The sequence below is a fragment of the Falco biarmicus genome, chromosome Z (genome assembly GCF_023638135.1).
Source record: "Falco biarmicus isolate bFalBia1 chromosome Z, bFalBia1.pri, whole genome shotgun sequence".
Lineage (NCBI taxonomy): Eukaryota > Metazoa > Chordata > Aves > Falconiformes > Falconidae > Falco > Falco biarmicus.
Window position 1 is genome coordinate 22733821 of NC_079311.1, and position 27877 is coordinate 22761697.

A 27877-nucleotide genomic window follows, 5' to 3' on the forward strand; every position below is an offset into this window, starting at 1 on the left:
AAAATACCTTTATTTCCCAGAACAACAGATGTGATCTAACAAGGCTATACAAACCACTATTAATAAGCAGCAAGAAGAGGAAAGAGGTCTTGAACTTATTTTTCATTGTTGAAAGTTTCATGACAACATTCAGTGTCACAGAACAGTGTTTAAGAATACAGCTTCTGTAACTTGTGCTAATTTCAGAATAGCAGAAATTTTAAATTAGGACATGTGATCATTTCTTTGCCCTCTATCTGCTAACGACTTATCTGCCTGCTTAGGGGATTTCAGTTCTGTGTGCAAACACACGACATTATTTCATGAAACCCATTTCCTAGTTCAATGGCCAAGCACAAAGAACTACAGGAGAGTTCTCCTGGCTGCAAGAGACCCAGTAGGAAAAAAACTTTGGCTGCCTACTGTTTATTCTATAGAAAGTGACACCTAAAATACCTTCTATAATACAGATGGTTTAAAACACATAGTGTTTTGAATCCTACTAGATAGTAGGGTGAAAGAAGACTACCTAGCACTGTGGAATGTTGCACCTTTAACACAATCTTGATGACATTGCTATTAAAATATCTTAGCATCAAAATTAAATCAAAAGCCATATCAGAGTCCTAGAATCTGGGCCCAAAATTAACAGCCCTGCCATGTTCAGAGATTGTGGAATTTTGGTACATAGGACCGAGAGGCAAAGAAATCTCCCCGAAAAATGGTACATTAAAAACCTCAGAAGTTACTCTGTGGAAAGTGAAAATCAGCCTAGTAGCGCCGTGCCTTTTTCATCCTGGATTCTGCGTAAGGCTCCATAATGACCTGCTGACAGCTGCAGTCTTCACTGGCCATGAGAAACCCCCATCTAAGGTGAAACACACATAAACAATGTGCCTTGCCCCAGCAAATTCCCTCTGGAAGTGTATTCCCTCCTGGCTGCATCTCCAGTTCTTCAGCTGGTTTCTTTGTAGGGTGCCACAGGAGCTGCGACAACCTGAATTGGCTATGACTCCTTCTAATGTTAAGAGGAGGTTCCAAGAGACTGCAGTAGCCCTTGGTCTTACCCCTTATTTCCCAACACACAGGGTGACAAGTCTCTTTTCTGAAAGAGGGGCAAGAAAACCGTATCAGTCCTTTTAGCCCAGCGATGCTTCTCACAGCCATAAAAATGGACAGTCAGCTGAATGTTCCTGCTCAAAAACAACAATTAAAAAAAAAACAACCTAGAAGCCCAAGGTATCTCACAAAATGTACTTTTATTTTTGCATGGAAAAATAGCCCTGTACTGCCCACCCCCCCACAGCACCAGTTTTCTGTAGGAAACTCAGCACGTAGTTTGAAACATAGACCTACTAGCTAGAAATATCAGCAAATGGTGGGGAGGCAGGGGGTACAGATAGCATTGATAATGAAATAATAGTGATAAGGCAACAGATTATTCAGGACATCTGAATCCAAATGTGTTAGTTTCAGTCACACTCCCTTCTTCCCAAAAAACACATACTTCTTATTTGAAGACTGAAGTAATAATTTCATACAAAGTGAAGCGATTTTAGAATAGCTGATTTTTTGACAGAATTAGTATCTTTGTTGCAAGTCAGTTTCAGATGATTAATTTTCTTCACCATGAGGCTTAAAAGGCGCTTGTTTCTGAAATGCTAGGAGAGTTCATGGCACGGCCATTCATAAAACCGTTACTGAAACTTGATTCCTTGAGCCAAAGGTAAATCCTTGCTGTAGTTGATTGTACTGGAAAAGAAACAAGTATTTAGAGACCAGACTTGATTACCGAGACAGATTATGCAGTCCATTTCCTACATACGAGGCTTCTGGTTTCTGTCACGTGTATACAAAAAGAATTCTGTGAGCAGTTTGACTATTTAAAGTTATAAATTGACTTTACTCCAGTTTTCAATATAGTAACTATTACATGGAAAGACCACATTCCCCAAGATCAAAGAGAGAGTAAAGTATAATTTCTCTATTTCATCTCTTGCTAGGAGAACCTCCATACAGAAAAATCAAGGTGGGATTTCTTGTCTTCATACACCTTTGCATGGAAACCAAACTTAGCACAGGTAGAAGCTAGGGAGGGCAGCAGAGAGTGGGAATTGTCAATCACCACAGGCTCTCAGGAGATGTATGGATAGATACCCAACACATAGCTAAATTACCCACCACTGGCAACAGTGGCCCCCTCACAGTGGTTGTCACTTCACATAATTCCTGGCAAGTTTCAGTAATTAAAAAAAAACAAGCTAAGTTTAAAATCAAGCAAGAGGGGAAAAAAACCCAGGTTGTTTAGTGGGTTTTTTTTTCCTTTTTAGGAACAGAGAGCAAAGAAAGGTCTCCATCTAGACCCTTCAAATCATCTTCTACTAGGAAGACAATGTAAATTCTTGCATGGCAATTACACTCACACATGGCTATCTCACATTCAGTGAGGACAACTCCGCAGTCAAGGATTTATATGTTTTGAACTTTTGCATTTATTTGGAATTTAAAAGTCTGTCTTACCAAGTAGACCGTCTCATATAAAGTTTCCATGAATCACTTCCAGATTCTCTTCCCCCACCAGTGTGCTTTTCACCACCTGTAGGAAGAAGGTTATAAATGAAAACCTGAAAATTTTTTCGGAGCATGGAAATCTGGACTAACTCTAGGTGATACATTTTATAAAAATTCATGGGAAAAACTATTTCTTTGCCCTTGTTCTATATCTGAATACAACTCATACTGCTAGCTCTCTCCTCTTGCTTGATCCAAAAATTGATCTTCCAGCAGTTGAAAGTTTCATGATGCTGGCACTAGAGCAGCTTGTTTTAAAGCTTTTTTTTTTTTTGTATTTTAACATGGAACAGAGTACAACAATGTGCTAGTTCTTGCACTGTTTAAATGGTAAGATGAATATCTCTTCTCCCCCCCCCCCCACTTCCTTCAGTATATACAAAAAATGAGAAATAAAGGCAAAAATGTGTTTAAAGTATTTTTGTGAGAAAGTCTTAGGCTGTAATGTTTACATAGACATGCAAACATACACAACAACATCTTTCTATGCAGCCACATGTCTAAACAGATCCAGAACATATACTTCTGAGGTACATTCCCTTGATGGGGTCGGGGGGGGGGGAATGCTACATGGAATATTTATAAACCGAATTTAGATATTTGTAAAGCTGAAATCAAACTACCTCTACTCAATTTCTCTTTTTTCTAAAGCAGTATAACTCAAAATTAACTTCAATGATTTCTTCAGATTTAGTAATTTAAATGGACTGATTAAAACCTTGAAAAATAAGGTGAGGAGACCTAAATTATACCAGTTAGTTTTTACAGTAGTAATGCCTTATTCTCTTCCAGAATTACAAGGGGGAAAAAAAATCCCACCAGCTTATAAAAAACAAAAAATGTCTGAGGATTAATACCAAGTCTTTAGACCTGATGCTAGAGGATTTAATAATTTAAAGGATCAAGAAAAAAGCCTAAGTAACATACCAAAAGCGCCTCCAATCTCAGCCCCACTGGTTGGGATGTTGACATTCACAATGCCACAGTCAGACCCCTTCGGTCTACAAACAAAGATAAAGACACAATTACTCCTCAGGATCAGGAAAGGCATTCACAATGCCACAGTCAGACCCCCTTCGGTCTACAAACAAAGATAAAGACACAATTACTCCTCAGGATCAGGAAAGGCTCCTTCCCAAAAATGAGGACTATAAAATGCTTAGCTAGCATTATGCATAGGTTTACAAAAGTCACCAAAGACTGTGATCTTAGGCTTCAGGAAGGCAGAAAAATAATTTAAATTATACCCAAGCCAGCGGAAAATCCTTCCCAAATCCTTGGTAAAGATGCTGCTGGAAAGACCTTGTTTTACTTCATTATTCCAGGCAAACACCTCCTCTTCCTCCTAGAAGGAACACATGCCAGTGGTTAAACCATGACCATTCAAAGCAACGCAGTTACAAAGAAGCATAGTGAGGAAAAAAACACCACACAACAGCCATAATGCAAATATACTAAATGCCACTTGGCAGATACATGTGCACCAAGTCAGGTGTAGGTTAACTCCACCACTGCACAAAACATACAATATGCTTTTGAGCAGGTTGACATGAACAAAAAAAAAAAATCTATTCCTGTCCAGACTCTCATTTAACTCCAGTATTATTCACAGAAAAAAAGCATAAATCATAGCATCATAGAATGGTTTGGGTTGGAAGAGACGTTAAACATCATCTAGTTCCAACCCCCCTGCCATGGCATAAATGGCAGTACATACAACCAGCTACACACTGAGGTAAACTATTACAGTACATACCCCACAGTACAGAACGTCAGTTACCATTTCTTGAGGTGCTGGGACAATTACATGGACATGACATACATCTGAAATCTCCCTCCAGACTCATCTGTTAGCATCCTTCACACCTGACTAATTCCCCATTATTACTTTACCTTAAATTTCAGCACATACAGTATGGGGGCAAATGTCTCAGTGTGGACAATGGGTGCATTATGAGGAAGGCCAGTCACAATGGTTGGTTCAACATAGTTTCCAGGGCGATTTATAACCTTCAAAACACAAAAAAAGAAAAAACTAAGTAAGTTCAAACCAGCATCCTGCTTAGTAGTAGCACATCAACTGCATACTTCATGGCTGGTTACTATAGCTGTGCCTAGCCATCAGAAATACAAGATCACGTCATCTGAGTAGGTAATATTTACTTGTTGAAGTATTTAAAATGCAGAAACATAACTTAGTCTACTAAGGAGGCAATCAAATCTCAGAGTCTAGCAGCTGACAAAACCTCCCTCCTTTCTCCTACTCATCAGCTGATTAGTAAACTGATTAGAACTTTACAGGTATGAGGAATAAAGAAGGTGCCAATGCAAGACAAGAACTCCCAGAATGTTATGTCCATGAGAATGAAACATCCCTTATGATGAAGATGTGCAAGTGGCTCTTGAATCTCCAGTGGTTTGATACTGTGAATCCAAGGACAGAACAACAATTTTTGTTATATATTTGATATTCACCATTTATATTCCTGTTCATATTTTCACCATCACTTGCAACTAGGGAGCGCAAGGAACAGCCAAAAACTCTTAGCCATTTCTTGGAGGAGAAGATAGCTCTTAAGTAGAGCCATCTTTGCCCTAAGGACAGGACTGCAATTCAGACATTCTCAGATTAACATCCTGTAATGGCTGACAGGACAAACTGAGATACAATCTTGGCCTAAGCCACCACATTATTGTATTTTTTTCCCCTGGAACACTAAATGTAGCAGGCAGAATAAAAGTCAGTCACCTTTCCACCGTAGACCACAGAGCCACCCTGTTGTTTCGCTTGTTCTACTGCATCAAGAAACATTTTCACTGCTTCTTTGGTATGAAGAGGCCCATACAGAGTGTCAGCTAAATACAAAAGATCCAAAGACATGCTTTCAGCAAAACTGTATACACTTGCAAATATTCTTATGATCACATTTTGGAAGTAATTATCTATCTGTCCAAGATAAGCAGTATTAGCTGGACTCTTAATCTCCCTTTCAGAGTTTGTATTCTAAATGAAACCAGCTACCTCACTCCCTGGTAAATTGCGAAAATTAGACAGCTTTGACCTATCATCTATTTGGAATTTAAACAGAAAGAAACAAACAGAAACTTGTCTCCTAAACCCATGACTTGGAAATAGCTACTTACAATCCCATGGATCACCGATGCGGACCTGGGCATAGGCCTTCGCAAGCTTTGTCACCACCTCATCATGGATGCTTTCATGGAGGAACTAAATGAAATGTGGTAAGAAGGTTGCAAGACAGCTCAGCCTATGCAACTATTTCTGAAGTACTACTGCACTTTCAAGAGAGCTGAATGAAGTGTGGAGATAGTGTTGCTCATATTCAGCAAATCCCAAAGTTAAAAATAAACACATGAGCAAGGCCTCGAAACAGCGCTAACACCATGAAATGCAGATTTTAAATCTTTACCATGAAGGTTTAAAAACAGCAAAGAAACAAAAATCTAATTTTACCCCATCTCACATCAATGGTATCAATGCGTTCTGCAAACTTTTCAGTTACGTGTTTTAGGACAAATACTCTGCCCTTCCTATAAACCCAAAGTTAACCTGCATCAATTTTGACAATATTTACCCAATAAACCCAATTCTGAAAAGACTATATAGACACAGGCTGACACTTAACACCTTTAAACTTGTTAAAAATGATTGGTTAAAAATTAATAATAAAGTAAGCAACAGACACACCCTTGCTTTGGTGAAATCTAAACCCTGCGCCAAAATTCATAGCAAGCAAAAGCAAAGAAGCTCTGGCAATGAAAACCGAGAGAAATACAGGAGGTATATAAAATTTTATTTTCCTGAGTTTTAGCCCCAGGTACTTCTAGAAACACATACAAAGAAACTCTTTCGAGCTAGAATTACACTGGAATGACAAACTACCATCGTATTTGGCCATCACACAGATTTTTGACAAAGTAAAAACGTGTTTGAAAGATTATTTGTTGCTCTCCACAATACCAGGAATTGCCAGGCATCTTCTGAGCTAATCTGGAACTAAGTTTAAATTCAGAGCTACCCAAACCAGACAATACAGATTTACTTACCAGCCTTCTAGCAGTTGTGCATCTCTGACCCGCTGTTCCCACAGCGGCAAACAGAGCAGATGGGATGACTAGGTTCAGATCTGCATCTTCAAACACTTAACAGAAATTAAGAATATCAGCATGTTACTGAAGTAAACAGACAGTTTGCAAGACTTCAGACACTAAACAACATAATAAACTGTCAGGCTGGACAACAAACATTAGGAATAGGTAGCATTGGCATAGCACACTAAGATACACTGAAACACCTCAAAACTCCTATTACTTATACACCTGGAATTAGACACACACAATTGGACATAAATGTTAGGTCTGAAATACTGAAAAGAGCCTTGCACAATAAAGCTTGCAAAGGACTTCAGCTTCATTTTAATTCAAGAAACTACAAGCTGTTTCTTGCCATTTCTTCACTGTGTCCTCTCACTGAGAAGTTTAGAAGCATGGAGAAACAATGGTAAAGTGTATCCAGATGGCAAGTGAAAAAAGTAACTAAAATACACAGGTGTACCATAATGTGAAATATAAATGAACTGAACAAATACATCTGGCTAAAAGACATTGGGTTATTTAAAACTTAAATACCACTCAGCTTAACCAGTCCCACAGAACTCTCTGAAGCATCAAAAGTTACTACTAAATTTGGGACAAAGTCCAACCAATGTTTACGCCATCATTCAAAGCCAATTCCACAAAAAGCAGGACTTCCATACAAAAAAGTAAACTATGAAGTATAATGCAAGTTTATGCTACTGGCTGCAAAGCAGCAAGGAGAAGAGACAGACCTGCTTGAATGTGATTTTCAGAAGAGCTTAATATTCTAGATAGGCACTTACATTTGTTCAGAATGTGAGAAAAGCGAAACAGAAGGTTACAGCACAATGGGACAGCAACTTAGGAATTTATCTACCTTGTATTTTCTTTCTGCCACAGTGCTTAGCTATTCCTTTCTTCACTTCAACAGTGAATACATGTAAGAGGCTTGAACTTTCATTTTTTATCTTAGAACATTACCCCTCCACAGTACTGAAGACAGAAAACTCTCAACATTCTACTACATATTTTTTGAAAACCCGGGGTCAGGGAAAGAACAAAGGGATAATTTGTTACAAACATTTGTATACTTTCAAATACGGAACAACAATTCTGTGTTGAATATTACCAATAATGGCATTGTTTCCTCCCAGTTCCAGCAGACTTCGACCTAATAAAAAGACACAAAACAAGTTATGTCATGTGCACATGTATTCACTGCACCTCATTCAGTGAGGTCACCTCTACCTAGAGCTAAGTTTCATTAAACCTATTTTTCTGGACAGGCAAAAGTTTTGGGCATCATATTCAACTATCACTCTAGCTAAAGCAGAAAATTACACCAAATACTACATTTATCACATACTGTGAAGAGAAATAACTGGAGAACAGTTATTGCAGAAAGAAGCTTAAAAAAACAGCACTAGTATTTTTAGTGCAAAATAGCACTAGAAAGGAAAAGGTGAAAACAGAGTAAGTTCTATCATAGATACTATGATGCAGACAAAGAAGAGAAGGTGCTACAAAGATTAAAACTAAAGAGTTAAGAGTCCAGCAGTTGTGCGTGGACTTGCCTATACACTTTTAAGCATTTGCAACAAACACAGCATCTCAAAAATCGTAACTGTTCTCCTGTATTTATAAGGAACAAAAGACAAGGGGCCATTTCTCCGTGAACACACTGCCAAAAAGACCACAAGCCCTGGCTGTTCATCTTGATAATCTCCATTCACTTATATTCATGGACCATCCCCTGGACCCAAATTAACTGTAGGACCATGGATTTGTGGATATCCCGGAAAAAAACACCGAGTTGTAACAGAGCTTACTGAAAAATGCAGCATCTAATTTGCACCAAGGTGGGGGGGGGGGGGGGGGGGGGGGGGAAGTCACACAAGAACTAAGCGAAGCTGTTATTTTAACCTATGGGAATCCCTCACCTTTCCCGACCACGCAAAGAAATAGAAGAGACCCCACACACTCACCAAATCTCTCCTGAACCATAAGCGCTACTTGCTTGCCGACTTTCGTGCTGCCAGTGAAGGACAACAGGTCCATTCTCTCATCTCTCGCCATTGCTGTTCTGCATGACGGGAGACATACCACCATGTTCAAACAGCAGACAGCTGGAAGAGCTGCTTGCATCTTCCACATAAACCAACTTCAACCAGGGAGATCTCTCAAAGTCAGAGCCACTTCTTTGAAAACATCAGGTAAGTGACTGGGCCGGCAGCAGGAAAGCTTCTTCTTAGCCAGAAAAAAGGAACAAGGCTGTTTCCCTCACCCTTTTCAGACCATAACAGCATCACCTGTACTAATTTTGAAATTCAATCTGAAGTATGTAGTGAGACCAGCTCCAACTGTTACGTTCCCCAAGAAAATATGCATACCTATGACATTTTTAATGTTTACTATGTCTTTTGTCTTGTCTTGAAATGCTCAAAAGATACATCTGAATATATATCTGTACTGGGAATTGCCACATTGGAACAATAAAACAATATGATTTGTACAGCTTCCAAGCACAGGTATGCATCTATAAGCAAGTGCAGAGTCCTATGTGAGCATGGAAAATGGGGAAGTGTTCTCCTCTACAAGTGGTCTGAAAGACCAATGGGCTAGAAATTGAAAACTCCTAAGAACATGAGTTGAATTTATTATTAGCTGTAATCTTGGGCTGTAAGCATATGCAGAAGTACAGACTTAATCATTTCTCTTCATTAAGCATCTGATAAGTTACTTGCTAGCAGCTGAACTTACAACAGCAAGTAGAAATTCACATGATGTTTACAGCAGAGTTTCAGACCAGCTGATAAAAATTATGGCAACACCTATGTGCATGTACTGCGAACTCCTGGAGATCAGAATAACTTCTTCACAACAAGTACCTCAGAATATTTTTTTACCCTCTATATCATCTTCACAAAACACAAGAAATGTTACCTACCCAATGTCTGCTCCACCACAAACCAGAGAACAGATTGCTCCTGGAACTTTGTTATCCTCCAAGACTTTGGCAATTATCCTAGAATCAAAGATGTAAAAATCTGAGATTTCCAACAGGTGCATATAATAGGGAATGAACCATTAAAGCTGTCTGACAACGCACATGAAAAAGCTACTTATAAAAAGCAGCAGTCTTGCAGTTAATTGACAAGTAGTTTGTACAGTACATAATTCTCCCATCAAGGACTTCAGTGTCACAGCTCACACAAAAGTAACACAAAACATACTTCTTATGCATCCACACAACTGGCACGGACAAAAATTACATCAGTCTGTAAAAACCTTGGCCACAGTTTTTCACCATTAGAAAGAGATATTTATATAACTTCGTGGAGCTACATAAAATACTCTCAAGTCGTTTGGGGCCATTGTTCTCAGGAGTTAATATCAAAACTACAAGACTTACTAATCAGTTATTTTTAAAGGGCTTACTTACATTTAGGATTTAAAAATAGATGTTATTTGTAGCACACAATAGGTAAGTATTTAAAATGTTAATATAGTAAGTGAAGTAACAATAAACCTAGAGTACCACTATGACATTTATTCTTTGGAGTTCTTCTCCCTTTAGTCAAGAATGGGCTTTGAACCCTAGAAACACAAGCTAAGTTTTTACTGGGTTTGGATTCTAAAGATGGGGTGAAGGCATCTTCAGCCAGCCAGAAGAATCTGACAAGAAACTGGGTGCTGACGTTGGGCTGAAACTCCCAAAAAAAGGGGTAATTCTGAAACATGGATGTGTGATTCAGGGAAGATAAATTGCATGAGCAATTAATCTTCTACAAGGAATCAAACCACTCAGCTAGCCCTACTTCAGCAAAGGCACATCCCTGGTCCCAGAAAAAAATGGCTAACAGTATAGGTAACATCCTATATATTCTGTTACTTCTTAGGTAACAAGGGGAAAGTAGTTCTTCTGACCATTAAGCACTACCTCAAACAGAAAAGAGGTTATTCAAAAAGCAAAACAGAAAGGAAAGAAACCAGAACTCACTTTGTAACAGCAACACTAATGAGGGATGTTGTAGGAGCACCCTTCCTAAAAAGAAAAAAATTATATAAAAGACGAATGACATTATTTTCTCTTCAATTCTTCAAGAGTAAGAAATAATTCAAATATCAATTTTTATGGTATCTAAAACACAGCACAATTTGGTTAAGTAGGTTTTCAGTTGTGCGTTGACAGGAAATCAAGTGTGGTTTTTGCACAGCTGAGCATTCAGAGCTTCTACTGAAACCCACATGAAGAAGAGCTATGCCAGACGGAGTGAAGCAGCTGAAAATGGAACAGAGGCTGGAAGAGGAAGCAAAGCTGCTTTAGATTCCTAATGTTAGCTGTATCTATTCTGAAAATATTAGCTATTCACTATCATTGCTGCAAGACATCAACCTGAGTTCTTTATTAACAGGCCATTTTGCAAAGTCCTGGACAGGTCTGAATCACAATATCTTGTAAAAGAGTGACCCCAAAAGAAAACAAAGCTCTTTGACTACAAGTGAACCTAAAAATAAACAGAAATTAAGCCCACATGAAATACAATCAAATATACAGAAATACCAGATATTTGGTAACAATCTAATGCCTGAGATATTAGCTAATTTTAAAATATCGTCAGTACATTGGAGAGCTGTTACCTTACCAGAGGCAAGCATTTCCACAGATCATGGCAATTGCACTGTTCCACCCATAAACAGCTACAGGGAAGTTAAAAGCTGTGATGATTCCCACTAAACCAACAGGATTCCACTGCTCTATAAGGGCATGGCCGGGTCCTGAAAACAAAGAAACAATGTAATGCAATTTGCATCCATTTAATATTTTTTTTATTTATTTTTTAATAAAGGAAACCATGAAGCAAGGGGCCTAGTATCACTTCTCTGTCCACCAGAGCATTAGCTTGTGGACAGCTGTATTGTATGTGCTCTGCAGTTTACTGGAACAAAGTTATCTAGATCGTGAAAAAAACTATTAATTTAACAACACAAAGTGTTACTATTTTAACTACTCAGTTAACAGAATGGTGATTGCTGATCGCTAACTGACAAGAAGGTCCCTCATTTCTAAGTACACCACTGAATTTTTACATACTTTCCTCTAGCACCTGCATTAACAAAGAAATCAAAGAGAATCTAATGCTTCAAAGAGTGGAGAGAAAAATCTATTGCCCCTTGATATACACCACAGGCTAGATACTTCATTAGGTGGCGCTACTGCTTACCAGCACATCTAATCCTAGACAACATGCTCCCTAGATAACTCACAGTACAGAGATTTTGCTGCATTACATCACTGTATATTTAAGATATATCTCCATCTCTTCATTTGTACAAAAGAACAACCGCAAGAAAACAAAAAAAACCCCAAAAAACCAACATACATACACACATACTTACTTTCTGAAGGCAAAACAGGACCACCAATCATTCGGGACAAACCAACAGCATAGTCACAGACATCAACATACTCCTGCACTTCCCCAACACCCTCGACAAAAATCTTTCCCATTTCCAAAGAGACCTGAAAAAAAGAAGAGCAAAACAAAATTATTCTTTAAAAAATTGCCTTACATGCCCAATACACTTTGTCTCCCACTAATGTCAGGTGTATTTGTAAACCAAGTAAGATTTAATACACATTTTTTCCATTAGAAGAGATTCACCTCTTCCCAAGTTATCCGTAGCTCAAAGGAAGATCACAATAGACAACTAGACAGGAGTCACATTCAATAGGAGGAAATCAGAAGAAGACAGTAATGAACAGATGAAATTAAAAATAATCTACTGAAATGAGTATCCAACAGTAGCAAGGTGCACTGGTTTAGATCAACAAAACACTGAATTTCCATCAGGACATTTGTACATACTGTGGACCAGGCACAGAATAAATTGGAAAAGAGGGATTACCCTGCACTAGCAAAAGTGAAAGTAATTTACATTTTTCAAAAGCAGACTACTAATTTCATAACATCTCAAAGTGAGTTTGAGGGATTCCATTTTCAGACACTGCTGAAAATGTCTACACATCTCTAGTATGTTAGTAACCTGGGATGTTTAGGATTGATTTTTTAATACTTTTTTTATTAAGCTGAAGTCAATCCTAAGCTATGTCCTTCTGTTAAAGGCACGTTAGATGTACACTGCAGCCATATAAACTATCAGTAAGAATCAGCTGGTATTTTAAGACATTTTCCTGCAAAAGTGAGAAAATTCACTAACTTATGAACTAAGAAGTCACCCTTTTACCCCCACTTAATTTTACAGTCATGCTCTGGTATCTAGCTGTGACATTCATACAGATAACACCTACCACGTTAGACTGATAATTGTACTTTGAAAAAGCTGTTAAGTGAGGAATCAGGTTCAAAGGTTTGCTACAATATTTTACTCCCCATGCAAAGGTTAAAATAAAGGTGACTAAATGTATTTCTAGGTATTTGTATAACATCCATGGTCATCTTGAGAGAAGGAATAGCCTCCTCAGTGACCAGAAATAGAGGAGCATCAGACATATTTAGTATGAAACACAGCAGTGAGTCCGTAAGTACGATAGAGATCCATATGGATACTTGACAAGGACATTGTGAGGCAAGGCTATAAAGTTCCAATGGCATATGAAAAGGCGAGTTGCCATATCATTCCGTTTTACATACCCTAAAGCCAGGAGAAGTCCTAAACCCTCAATACCTATTGCACAGCTTTCACCCTGAAGTTCACCCCCTATCCTGGAAGAGCTGAACAGATTTATTATCTGTTTAGGAAAACTGGAAAAATGCTCTGGCACTAAGCAACAAGTTTTGTCCAAGGAACATACATCAATACATACATTCTGTCTGTCCACGCTCACCAAGGAAGCTGTACCATTTCTGAATACAAAACTACATTAGCACTCCAATTCCACCACAGAAACTCTGCTGACAACACAACATCAAGGGAAACGGCAGAACAAGGTTTTATAGGTTAACAATATGGGCTTGACTACATGGAGTTATTAACTGACACCTTCTTCTGAATAGTGGCACATACAGGCAAGCCTTGTAAAAGCGAAGTTTCCCACTTGTCTCCTTTTCGTCCCTAGAACTACCAAGTGTTTTAAAGAAGCAGTCCTTCAACCTTTATGTCCTGCACAGCACTGCAAGAAGATCTCATTAAGACCATCTCACCTTCTGAAGCCTTATACCTCCACATGTCAGTTCACAAAATCCTGCGGATCACCAAAAAGAGCTCAAGGTTAAAAGCTCTGCATTAGAGGAAGGTCTTTTCCAGGACACTTTTAGTATCAGACAATGCCCTATCTGACAAGCAAGTGGGAAAACAGCAGGACAGCAGCTGCAACACTCCTCCCAGTAAGAGTACAGGCTCAAAATGAATCACACTTCCTTTTCCTATTATACATTATCATCTTCAGTGTAGGATGCCAGAATGCAATCTTACATTTTTTTTCCCCTTTTCCTTTTTTAAAAAAGTTAAATTAAATATAATTAAGTTAATTTTTAAAAATTAAAATTAATTTTGGCAAGCTAATAGAACTAACAGCATTTTAACAATTATTAAAAGTTAGTATCACAGAGTGGTACATTAAAAACTGAGAACAACGTTTTGACAAACCGACCCCACAAAGTTAAGCTGCTTCTTAAAACACCTTACCAAGCTTCCTAGAACTTTAATTTTTTGTCTCAGGGCATCACCAATCTGTCGCACTATTTCTCCACGCTTAGGTGCAGGGATCTAGTCAAAACAAAAGAAAACAGAAGAATTATTTGAGACTGAACATCTGTGATTTCTGCTGCATATATATTTTTAGTTTTCTACCCCTGCAGAAAGAAATTACTGATTGTTGTACTTTTCCCCTATCTTCCCAAGACATTATTGCTCATTCATTTTTAATCACATACACTGCTTTACAAAAAATTGTTTCCTGCCTCACAGAAACTGGTAACACTGCATACATTTATATCTGTTCAAAACTTCAGTTCCACTGAATATTGCTAGAAGCATTCAGATTATTAGTTCTGCTACTTCTGTCCAGCTACACCACCCACAATGCCCCCAAATAATCAGCTGCACCTCAAGAAACAAATATTTTTTAATAAAAGCACATTCACTGGTTTCTGAGCTTTTGAAGCATATTTAACAGCACAATTTAACATCACAAACGTTTTTGACAATGGCTGTTCACATTTACTTTGCTAGTCATTCCTGACACACACAGAAGCCTTGATCATGGAAAAAGCAAACCTATATACCAAGTATTAATAGATATATTTTTTTATGTGGTATCAGTATGTTAGATAACAATCAGTAGCCAGGATTAATAATAAACCATATAAATGCAACAGGATTTACAGAATTAGAACAGCAGTTCTCTGGGATGAGGGAGGTGGGGAATACATAAACCATGCAAGCACCCTCTTTATAGGCCAAATGTTTCAGATAAGCTCACTACAAACACCAAAATTCACAAACAACAACAAAAAAAACCCAAAAAAAACAACTTTGAGATGAGGCTTTAAAGCATTCGATCTGTTGATTCTTTATTATGTGTTAAGATTGCTTTCAGATTATTTCCAAACACATTAGAAACTGGCATGCACTCACCAACACTATATTCACAAATTATAACAAAAGAACATGTACTAACATATCCTGAGGAAGCTAAAGAAGCTGTTCTGTTTGTCTTGAAGTCTGTTCTCTTCAGGAAAGGTAAACTACTTTGCTTTGGATAAAATACATAACGCGCAGTACCTTAAAAAAATCCAGGTTTCAGTTTGTATCAAAGAAATAGCAGGTAGCTATAAAAACCAAGCCTGGCATGGCTAGCAAGAGAATGGGTGCTGGCTGGACATAGCTTGTAAAGGTGCACTGAGAATAAGGAAAAATAGCTTACCTATTGTCTGACACAGCAATGTAACCATTAATGTTTTACAGTAACAACTGTTTTGTGAGATACCAAAGCAGCTGGTGAACAAAAAAAAAGCACACTCAAAACCAGCAGTCCTCCTCACCCCTTGAGAACAAGATTACTGCCATTGGTCAGACATCCAAACAGACTGCAGAGCTCTCCGGCAGGAGAAAGCATGCAGAAACATGAAGTTAAACACACCTACAAGGATAATTTGCTTGCTACAAAGTTTCTGAACTTCAGCAGACCCATTGGCAATGGCTTACAGGCACAAGCCTGGGTATATTTGCCAGACTTTTAAAAACAAACATTTCTGACAAGTCAATGCCCTCATCTTTGTACCTCAATGGTAATGTACGCAAGTTGTCTGGGTTTGTTTCTTGAGCTCCTCACTGCAAATTTTTGCTTTAATGCAACATACACAGTACAAACATATTTTTACACCTCCACCTGACAGGGCAATTTAACGGCCGTTATCTGCCAGAGATACGTTATAAAAGTGAAGTCTCTGTTAACTTACATCAGCCCAGACCTTCCATGCCTCTTTAGCCTTCTTTACTGTTTCTTCATAATCCTCCAAACTAGCCTACATGAAGAAGCATGTCAAAGAAAATGTTAGGAATTTTCTAGAAGCATGTTAGGAAAACCAAAATCCCAAAACAAACAGCACAGAAGAGCTTCTGCATCCAACTCAATGTATTTGTAGTGGAGAGTACTGCACTACAGAATACCACTTTCACTGGCAGCTTGTATTCTACTAGTTTGGTCCCAAGATGGCATGTTGAGTTGCTTGAAATTACTGTTGAGAAAAACCGTATGTGCTGCCTCAGAAAAAAAAAAAATTAACATGAGGAGGAATTTTCCTTCAGATGACACGGGATGCTCCATAAAGAACAGCTGTAAGGGAGGCATTCATCATATATTCATATAACTTATCTTATAGCATTGTTAAACAAAGGCTGTGAGGTGAGGACTGTCCTGCTCCACCAGCCTCACCGACATTAATTAATTACAGTCTAATGGAGTCCTAATATTCAAAAGGAGTAGGTTAGCGATGTAGCGCTATTCTCATGCTAAAAACTTTCACAGATTTACCACATGAATGCCACGTTGCTCTCCTTCATACCTCCCCCTGGCCACCAACCTCCACTGAGTAGCCACATCCCACCCCTGTGGATTCTGCAACTTCCCCTAGAAAAAAACGGAAAGGAGCAGAAGCAGCCCTCGTTCTTCCCAAGAAAACCTGCAAGACTGTATGTAGAGAGGTGGGGGGGGAGCTGGGGGTGAGGGCGGAGGGGAGGTTAACAGCTCGATTTTCTTCCCGGAGATGCCGCAGGCTTGTTCCAGCGACGGCCCGAGCTGTGGCGAGTTCCGTCAACCGCCCTGGCCCCACCAGCCCCGGGCCCGGGCCGCCGCCCGCCGGCAGGTTCCCGCCCTTCGCCAGCCTGGCCGAGGGGCAGCAGCCGCTCCCGAACCGACGCCTCGGCACCCGCACCCGGGGGGCTCCCCACTTCCCCGCAGCCGCAGGGCCCCCGCCCGCCCAGCTGCCCCGGCGGCCCGGGCCACGGCGCGCTCACCTGCCGGACGCTGGCGATGGGCTCGTTGTTGGCCGGGCAGTAGGTCGTCACCACCTAGAGCAGGAGGGGGGCGGTTAAGCCGCGAGGCCGCGCTCGCCCCTCTACCCAGCGCAGGGGGCGCAACGCCCCAGGCCCCGCCGAGGCCCGGCCGCGCCGCCGCGCCGCGCCCACGCAGGGCCCGGCTCCCGCGGGCCCGCTCCCCGCCACAGGCCGCGCCGCCGCCCGCACCTGGCCGCCGCCACCCCAGCGCCCGTTGTACACGCCCGGGTTCTCCTCCTGCAGGCCCAGCTCCCGCAGCCAGGCGTAGCGCGGCTGGTTGACCAGCAGGGTAGACATGGCGGCTGCCGGGGCCCCCGCCCGCAGCGGTAGCAGCGCGGCAGCAACACGGCGCACGCCAAGCATGGCCGGCGGCCGCCCGGGGTGGGGAGAGGAGAGGCGGGGCTGGGGGCACGCGGCGGAGGAGCCCCGCCCCCGCCCCGCCCCCCCGCCTCCGGCGCCGATTGGTGGTGGCGCGGTCCGCCGCGTGCCCCGGGCCCCGCCCCTCCCGCGTGGCCGCGGGACGCACCGGTCCTGTATTTCTAACGGCAGGGGAAAGTGAAAGCACACGGGCGTTCAAACGGGGAGCGGCTGTAGCTGTCCTTGTTCAGCAAAGGAGGAATAACGATGGTGATGATGGTGAATGGTGATGATTATAATAACAATAATAATTATGATGGTACTGTTACTAATAATAACAATAATAAAAGTGTACTTTTCATTCTTTAATGCCGTGCTTGAATCTCAGTGAAAGGAAGCAGCTCCAGCCTCTAGGCCAGCCACTTACCCACGCACCACTGTTTGTGATGCCACGGTGTTTCCATTTCTCCTTTCCCGTACACAGGACCAAGACACTTACCTCACTGATATGCACCCATCTTGCAAAACTGCAAGAGATTTTTATCTGATATTTTTAACTCCCCTTAAAAGGCTTTAGAAATTTAAACAACTTATTATGCTCACAAAATACTGTTTTCAGCAATGCAGTATTTTCTGAATGATAAAACCTCTAAGGAGTAAACTTTAAATTAGGAGTAAGCTTTAAATTCTTTAGCACATGAGAAGAAAATGCCACGGATCTCCAGAATGCCACAATTTATATTCTGGTTTCCACAACTACACACTTCTGCTTACTGTAAATTATATTAAGTATAAACAATTTGCTCTTTAAGAAACAGTTGTTCAAGAGTATTTTGTCAGATGAAGGGTATTTTTGGATGATGTAAACAGATTAGTATTATAAAGCAGTCCAGCAAGATTCAAGAGCTGAAGATGCAATTGCCTTCATTGCACTCAAGATCAAATTGTCATTTGCACAAGGAAACCAGGATTGGATACTATAAAACTTGTACCAAAAAGATAGCAAACCATTCACCTTTGAGAGGAATACATAAAATCTCAAGCAAAAGCAACTCAAAAGGGAAATTACTGCATCTGAAAGGTAAGAATCTTTTTTTTAAGTATGGGGATAAAACCTTACCTCTACCCGGAGAACAAACACCATCAAAAGAACAGCCGTACAGGCTTTCTTCCCCTCCTTTGACACCATGCTTTTACAGCCTTGACTTCAAGAACCTATGCTACAGATGGTATGGTAGATCAGTCCCCAGAGCTGTTTTTTCATCATCCAGCCAGCAGAACCTATCAAAAACCTGTTGGATAGGTCTCCATCACACCTGATCTGGAGTGAGTTTGGTTTTATCTCATGACCCAGAGGTGTGAAGCATCCCTTGAGCTATTCTATCTCCTGATGACTGTTTCTCATAGTGCAAACCTTTTTCTCAGAAGGTTTAGTATATAGATCAAATATAGAGATGAAATAGGCTCCAGCTGGCTCTACAACCTGCAGCACCTGGTGAAGCTGGAGCTGCAGCAGCTCCACACGTGCCTCAAGGAAGAAGAACCTGTCAAGGGAGTACCCCATCCCAGTAACTGAGACACCTTTGTGGCCATAGCTGTCCTCACATAGCATTCACTGGCACAATACAATGCCAGGGGAACAGAAATTCATAGTTATGTGTTTGAAACCATCCAGATGCCCATCAGAGAGCTTGACCTCCATCGACTTTGGTGAAACTTTGCAGAGATCTTCCTGAGAAGGTCTGGGCCTGACACCTCCCAGAGGAACTGGGGGGATATACACCAATGTGAGGATATGGGCTTTCTCATGGTATTCAATTCCGAGATTCTGGACCCACTGCCTCAAGAAAGTCAAGAACCTGAAGGCACCAATGAGCCTTAATGGACCTGAACGGCTTTGCCTGGGGCCTCTGTCCCTCAACCCAACACCCAGGCATTGACTGAAAGTCAGCCCTGGGCCTTTGGTCCCTCCTGCCATGGAGCAGCCACAGCCACACCTCTGCATGGACAAGGATGTGGCGAGCCAGACCCTGGCCCAGGGGGGGCTGGCCTCTGCCCATCACCATGGGACCTGTTTGTCAGCTGCTGGCGTGGTCCTGACCCTGGCCAGCAGGTCAGCTTCCTGGCTTCACCTCGGACCTGCCTTGCCACTGCCATACTGCCTCACCACCTGGGCTGTGACTTGGTCTGGTGAGGCCCCTGTCCTGTCCCCCAGCTCCCCATCCCCCAGGGAGCAGTGGCCCTTACTGCTTCCTGAAAGGGAGGGTACAGCTGCTTCAGGATGGTAATCTTTGAGAGGTGACATTTTCTAATGCATGGCACAGTTTCATGCGGACTTTCACCTTTTTTGACCTTAAACGTCTATCTATGGTCAAAGTGATATTTCACAATGACATAGCTGCAAGATGTCCTCGACCCATTCACTGGGTTCTAGCAAAAAAGTGGGACCCTCAAATGTTTAGGGCAGTAGCTGAGGCACAGGCAATGTGGTTTCAATTCCACAATCCTTCTCTGTCACCATAAGCAAGCAGTTCCTCCAGCCACAACTACACATGGCTATTGGTACAGCAGCGACAGGTCAAGCCACAGAGAACATCAAAACCCTGGCACCATGCCTGACTTGGGTCTGCTCATCTTCTTTTGCTCCAGCCTGTCCAAGCAGATGGAATTTTTGCTGTCACAAGTGGTGCCAAAGTCCTTTCAGGAGGGACCTGAGGCTGACTTGCCATGTTGGTTTGTGATCAGATATGCAGGACCTGCGGTGTGAGTCACATTGCTTTTCAACCATCCACACCAGTAAAAATGTGGTTTAGACCTTCATGAAACCTCAGCCTGTGGGGCCCAAAATTTTTTCTTCCTCACAGGCCCAAGTCCACATCTGTATCTAGATAGACTTCTAGATGCTACAAGTGTGACAGGAGTGTGAACTCAGGCCAATGTCTGAAATACAGCCCAGGCACAACCTGTGCTTCTGCAGAGCAAGGCTGATCACAGGAGAGTGTACAGGATACAGAAAGACTGTGTAACAGGGAGCTATATGAGAAGGGAGGAAAAAAGCTCCGTAATAGACTAAAGTATGTATTTTTTTCTATTCTACATGGTCGTACTGAGCTTGATATTTTAAATATTTATTTATTAAAGGGAATTTCAGTGAGAAATTACCTATCTATGGTGACTTTACTTTGCAGTGTGATTATGCTAACATGGCAGTTTGCATTCCCCTTGATCTGGATGCGTTGTGTCCATTAGTGAGAGCACACCTTGAAGTCTGTGTTGTTTAAAACTGGTCATGGTATCTTATTCTGCCATTAGGATATAATTAGGGTTGCTAAAATACTCATTTATACCAAAGCTTACAAACTGAGGGGAAAAGATCCATTTCCACCAAAGCTTACAAATTGAGGGGAAAAGATCCATTTTACTGGTGCTTGTGGAAGTCAGTAAAGATGTGTCCTCATCTTGTCCATCAGCTTTTCCTTATTTCCAGATCAATGGTGAGGTGAATCAGCTGAGCATGTCCACAGAAGCACTTTGCTCCACCTCAAGGAAAGCAGCATGGTGGTAGAAAGGGACTGGAAAGGGAGACAGTTTGACTACACCCCAGTTGTAAGCCAGTCTGTGGGTCCTGTGAAACTGTGCCCTTGGGTTCTGGGTTCACTTCGGTGCTCTTCAGGTATAGCCTTTCCTTGCCCTGTGCTTCATTTACACATCTGTAGGAAAAGGTATAAGCTCCTTCCCTGCGTGAAGGATGATCCAGGGAGCGTTAACTGCTTGGGTACAATGAGGATGGATGTCAAATGTCCACATAGGGAGGAGGTCATCCCAGAGCTTTTATGTTTACATGAAGTCAGAGTTGCTTCAGCCCAGTACAAGAAATTCAGGCAGAGTGGGGCAGAAAGGGGAAAAGCTTCCAAAAACATGCTTAAAACTCCCGTGTTTGCAGCGTGACACAGCTTTGCCCGAAAGTAGCAGGCTCTTCTGTCATATTTACACAACAGCTTTCTCAATTAATTTTCAGAAGGAACTGTGTATTTTCCTCAGTGGTAAGATATTGGGAATGCAAAGAATTATGGCAATTCTTGCTCTCAAAACACAGTTAAAGCTGCAGGGGTGGAAACATGTGATAAAGTTTTTCTCCTGACCTTGTTACCATGTAGTTTAGTCTTTTTTAGCTTTGTAACTATACTTCTTACATATAACTTTTCTGTTTTAGCTTTGTAACTATATTGTTTGTTTCAGTGTAATCACTATGGAGAGATTGCTAGCCAACCCAGGTTCTGTAAGAGTCGTTTAAAACTTAGGATCTCTGAGGAGACCCTTGTATACAGGTAACTAATGAAACAGGCTTGGACTCTCCTTGGGCTCTCCATATCAGGGAACTAAATTAAGGTTCAGTGATCGGTCAGCTGCCAACTCTAGGGTTGGTTATTGTTTGAGACCCCTTAGAAGACTCAGAGACACCTTTAATGGGTATGTGTGATGCTTACTTAACATAGTCCATCCTGTTGAATGAATATGTAAGCTTTTTCTGAGAAATGTAATGCATAATCATAAGTGTGGACTATATAGTTTTGTTTGAATGAAGCATACAGCATGCACATTGGGTGGAGCATTCCCCCATGCATCCGTCACTGCAATACAAGAATGCCTGCTTCTCAACACTATGTTGGTGTTAAGGAGTTTTCTTATTCCTGATTTCAGTGACAACCTGAAACATTTCAAATCACTTTTGAAGCAGCCCTTCACTTTTGTAGTTTGTCCGTTACTCATATTTTAAAGTTTCCTGGTTACTCAGCACTGAAAGTGATAGCACCTACAAATCACTTGAAACCCAAGAAATAGACACATATGATTGTATAGCCTGTAAAGGCAGAAAACGGTTTGAGATATTTAAAAAAAACAACAACAAAACAAACCCCTGAGACCGAAAGTATCTTGCCATGTGGACAATACAGCATGGAATTTAGCTTACAGATATGTGGTGATGCAGGTCGAGGCAGACTGAAAAAACACTATGTCTGCGTGGCTGGGTTCGGACAAAATGACAAAATGGCCTTTATTGTTTATACAAATTATTTATATATCTTAGACAGTACATGTGTCAGACCCTGATAGGTTTTTGTGTTCTTCTTGCTTGCTATTTGCTGTTGCTGTAGGTGCCCATATGCTGCAGTTCTAAGTTCCAGTTCTTCACATCTTGTTTACATATCTGACAATTTGTGGCTGTCTTAAAGGTACATGGCTAAGTCTTTGAAGTCAACTAACTTTTCTGCAGACCTGCTGCAGACCCCAACGCAGACAAACAACAGACTTTACATATTTAGCTTCAAACGATTGTATAATGAGCAACAACATACTATCTGACTTCAATCAGTAATGCTTTAGCACAAGAAGTGATCAGCAGATAGTAACATCTGAGGCTGAAAAGGGAGTCCAACAACAACCTCTGCAGTCTGGCTTGTACTTTCCATGCCAAAGTTGGTGGTGAGGTGGACACATCAGAAGGGAGAGCCATCTTACAGAGACACCCTGGCAGGCTGGAGGAGTAGTCAGGGAAGAACAGGGAAGTTGAACAAATACAAGTGCAAGATCCTGCAGCTGGGATGACACAACCAAAGAACCTGGTAGGGCTAGAATCTGGGTGGCAGGGGAGCAGCCTCGCTGAAAGGGAGCTGGGGGTCCTGGTGGACAACAGACAGAACAAGTCAGCAGTGTGTCACTGCAGCAATGAAGGCAAATCGGATCCTGGGCTACATCTGGAGGGACATTACTAGCAGAGGTAGAGATGTGATCATCCCACTCTACTCGGCACTTTTCAGGCTGCACCTGGAATAATGTGTCCAGTTCTAGTCCCCACAATTCAAGAAAGGCACGAACAAACTGAAGAAGATCCAAAGGAGGGCCATGAAGATGATCAAAAGGCTGGAGAACCTGTCCTGTAAGGAAAGACTGAAGAAGTTTGGGCTCTTCTCCCTGGTAAAGAAGGCTCAGAGGGGACCTCATCACAGTGTTCCAGTACTGAAGAGATATCTACAAAGAGGATGGAGGCTCTCTCTTCACAAGGAGGTACATGTAGAGGACAAGGGGCAATGGGTACAAGTTGCCCTGAGTGAGGTTCCATCTTGACCTAAGAAAGGCATTTTTTACAATGAGAAAAATCAATCACTGGAATGGCCTTCCCAGGGACATGGTAGAGTTTCCATTGCTGTTGATTTTCAAGATAGATTGCACAGGGTGCTAGATAATCTCAGTAGGCTTTCTCTCCTACAAAAGGGTGGACCAGATAGTCTTTCGAGGTCCCTTCTGTGATGCTATGACATAGGTGGGGAGTGTTGCCCTAAAGCCCAATACAGGAGTAATAGAGAAAAGGACAGAGAGGTGCAAAAGAATTTAGAACATGCTTGAACAATTATAATGGACTTGAGAGACGTTCTGAATGATGTTGAGAACTGGACAACCTGGGGCGGGGCGGGGGGGGGGGGAAGGAAAGGCAGTGTTTTATACATACATATGGATGCTTGGACAGTTTTATCATTAGCATAGGGCAAGACTGTTCATATCAAGTGGGCATCCCAAAGAGTTTCCTCACCAACTTTCATGTTGCCACCATCCCCATTAAACATGTAACCTCTTCAGAACAGGTTGTAATTTCTCAATAATTCTCTTCTGCTTTTTATATTAATGATACCTGATAAGAAACTAAAACAAATTGAACAATGACCAATCTAGAATTTTCAAGGTGTGTTTCCTTTCAGACTTCAAATAGAATAAACATTTCCAGAAGGGGTAGGAGAATTAAGGAAATAGATAACATTTGCTGACATTCAGCCAATTTCAGGGCAGAGAAGCAAACTACAAAACAATGTTTTCCCACATTTTCCTGCAAAATAGCAAAAGAGAAACATCTTCTGTCTTCACTTTGAAATACTACTGCCAGCTTATAACTTGCATACCTTTAAAGATAGAAGGAAGATGGTGAATGAATTAAATACAAGATTATTATAAGAGGTTTTTCTCATCCTGAGTCAATCCAAAATTATTCTCTTGTATCCCCTTTCTTTGAAATCAGAAAGATAGAAAAAATGGTTTTATTTTGGCATTTTCTGGTTTAGAAAATATTTTTTGGTGTGTACATTGCTTTTAAATTCTCCATTCATGCAGTTCCTTATACAAGATATTGTGGCCTGCCACTGAATTTGCAAGAAAGAACCAGTGTGTAGAAAAAAACCCCAACAAGACTAACTTCCTCTAACTTTCTTCTTTTTTTTAGCTGTTGTGATGGAGGAGCATAAATCAGAGCTTTATCTACTCAAAAGAGCAGGACAGCTAAGTCCAAGTGATTTTAAGAGAGTTGAAGCACTGGAAATTTCTGACTCTACTGGAAATTTAGGGTTTGCAAATAGAAGACTAATCATGCTAGGTGCATTCCTTTTTGGCAAGTATTATATTATGAGTGCATTGTCAGATTGCCATTAGTTCCTGGGATGTATCAGCTCTTTAAAAGTGCACAACACCCAGTCAAGGCACAAAGAACAGTGCCAAACAGGCGCAGCATTGCTGGAAGATTTCATGGTTGAGTTCTCTCTTATGTACCAAAATCTTACTATTGTTCTGACGGGGAGGGGGTGTTCATAATATTTTGTGTGTGTGAGTTCTCTTTCATGTACCAGGAACAGAGCTTAGCTGACACCTTGTCCTTCATTGAAGGAGCAGAGTCTCAGTCTCCCTCTTTATTTCTTCTTTATCATAAAAGAATGTACAGAATCTTCCCAGTTTTCTCATAAATCAAATGATGTGGAAAATTAAATCTACAGTTAATAAATTGGGTGGCAGTGGGAGGAGTATAAACATAAACTGTTTATTTTGTGCTTAGAGAACTAAGCTAAAAAGTAGATTATCAAAGGGAAGGATTAAAGTCCTGGGATATCTCCATCACCACCATTTCTTTTTTTTTACAGTGCTCTACCAAGCAGGGCCAAATCAATGGTTTGCTACTGAAAGCACCAGCTTAATTTTTTTCCTTTAATTAACCCGATGGTACAGATCATAGCTTCCCACACAGGAAGAAGTGGAGGGCTTGAAAAAGATTAACTCTGTGGGATGCAGGGTGGTGCAGAGGTACATGGGATGCTGTAATAGCTTTATCAAGACTACAGTTGCAATCTGATTATTTTACTTACCCACTGGGAGGGCTGATGAGGACAAATCAGTGTGTGTCAAGTTTTCCTTTGTTTAGGCTGCTCAAATTGCATCAAATTTGGCTTAGCATTTCAGGCAAATTTCATTTCCGTATTAGGGTAACATTAATATGCTTGTCATAAAATTTATTTCATTTACATAGTTCTCCACATGTGCACATGTTGAGAGGGAGAAAACTTTATTTAGAAGTATCCAGCAGAAACTGTTTTTCACCATTCACGTTTTCCCTCAGGCTCTAACTTTTCTGATTCTCAGCTGTCTCTTCAGTTACAAAGGCAATCAAATCACATCCCCATCTTCCCAACAGCAATTAAGAGAGGCTAAGTAAAGATCTACAGAAATCCACCCTAGGGCTGTTTCTGGAGAATGATCAAAATACAAAGGTCTTCATGTCACTGTCTGGCATCTGTGTGTGCATGAAGCAGAAAAGGCATCAGGGGAATGGGAAGTGGCTGTGAAAGAGCTTCAGGCTAAGGTCTAAATTGTATACATCTTCTGGGATTGCTAGTCCTCCTTCATGACATGTATGTCTGGGGGAGAGTCTCACAAAAAGAAATGCCCTTCAGACTCCTTGGAACAGCAAAAAGCTACAATGACTGCTTCAGGAAAGGGCTTGGTGAGACTCATTTACTGCAAGTAGTCCTTGCATGTCATTTAGTCTTAACTACAACAAATGCGGGTCTGCTCATCTTATTAATCCTGAAAATATGCAGGGAAGTTTTATACCTCAGGATGATGTGTTTCTGTAGCAAGTGAGATGGAAGCACCTGTGTAATTTTTTTTTTTTTTTAAGGCTGAGACAAAATCAAATGTTCTAATTGACTCTTAGTTGTTTAAAACAGATTGACTTGTAAAAATATTTTGCTGACCTTAAGGTTAAGTGACTTCAACTCCAGTTACTTGCATTGTCCCAGATCAAGACAGACCTAAGAGACATCAAAATTAACCACCCTGTCTGTCTCCAAGAGGCAGTTGTCAGCAAAAGCTAAGTGATTGATCAAAATACTACTATATGGGATGGAGCCAGCTAGGTCTTCCTATTCATGCTAGGCAGGCTGCTGTGACCCGCACAGATGACAGTGTGACAATACGGATAGCAAATCCATTACTTCCATTTACTTGAAGCTAGCACTATACACAATTATTGCCACAAACCTCTACCTTCTTTTTGTGATTTTCTCAGGTTAGAGAGGAAACAATGTAGCAAAAGAGATTTTAAGAACTAGTATGGCTAGGTGTGTCATTATTGTTTGTAAAATAATTTTTATTTCCTCTTAGTTCCTGAAAATTCATTATATATTGAATAACATACTGATGGAATTGGTTCTTCAAGGAGCTCTATAAGGATCTGTTTGAAATCTTACTTTGTTCTTTTTGTTAAGGAAAGAATTGCCATGGAAGCATGTAAACAAAATCACACTTTTTCAGATTTGTAGGATCATTTACACCCACTCATAGCATACACACTCATATTAAACTCAGGAGGAATGTTATGGGTTTGCCTAAATTTGCAACCAAAAAAAATAAAATCATGCCTGTGTCATCTAATGGCAAAACAGGGGCAAACATAAATAATGAATTAAAGTATGTTTTGGCTAATGATAGATTTTATGATTAGAAAATAAAGACATTAAATAAGACTGCCTACCTATCCTTCCATGGCAACCAGTAATATGGTGGCTTATTACTGCTTTTATTTAGTTCTTTCTTTTCACTACAGTGCTTCATTGCTTAGTAACTATGTGAGGCCTTCAGAGAGTGGAGGAGCTTTGACTTCTTCTGGAGGTACTTGTTTACCTGAGGGAAGGGGGATCCCATAGGAGCCCCCTCCCTCTTCCATGACAGGGGCAGCTCTTTTAGAGGCAGTGCTCAAGAAGCTGCAGAGGTAATAAACCTGATCCCTTTGGTGGGGTGTTGTTCTGATGAACCACTCAAGAAGAGCCACAAAATTGAAGACCATGACCTTTAAAGACAGCTTTGGCTTGAAGGCCAGAAGAAATCTGGTGGATTATAAACTGTTGCTGGAGTAGGAAAGTCAAGTTTATGTTTACAGAGTACATATCAGCTGTGGGCTTGAAAATACTGCTATCTTTAAAAAAATTAGAACTTAACCAAACCTGCTAAACTTCTGTATCTACCAATGCATTTACAC

At 40.9% G+C, this 27877-nt stretch overlaps 1 protein-coding gene across 1 annotated transcript; it reads right to left on the bottom strand.

Moving 5' to 3' along the window:
• Positions 1-1219: 1219 nt before the first annotated feature.
• ALDH7A1 (aldehyde dehydrogenase 7 family member A1) lies at positions 1220-17563 on the bottom strand. Its single transcript, XM_056323755.1, has 18 exons — positions 17359-17563; positions 17131-17184; positions 16074-16139; positions 14299-14379; positions 12049-12172; positions 11295-11427; positions 10649-10693; positions 9596-9673; positions 8634-8731; positions 7778-7819; positions 6619-6713; positions 5695-5779; positions 5300-5406; positions 4444-4560; positions 3798-3895; positions 3478-3551; positions 2500-2575; positions 1220-1731 (listed from the first exon to the last, which is right to left on the bottom strand). Exons 1-18 carry the CDS (start codon positions 17530-17532, stop codon positions 1677-1679), a joined length of 1602 nt encoding a protein of 533 aa, XP_056179730.1. The 5' UTR covers positions 17533-17563; the 3' UTR covers positions 1220-1676.
• Between the last annotated feature and the right edge of the window lie 10314 nt (positions 17564-27877).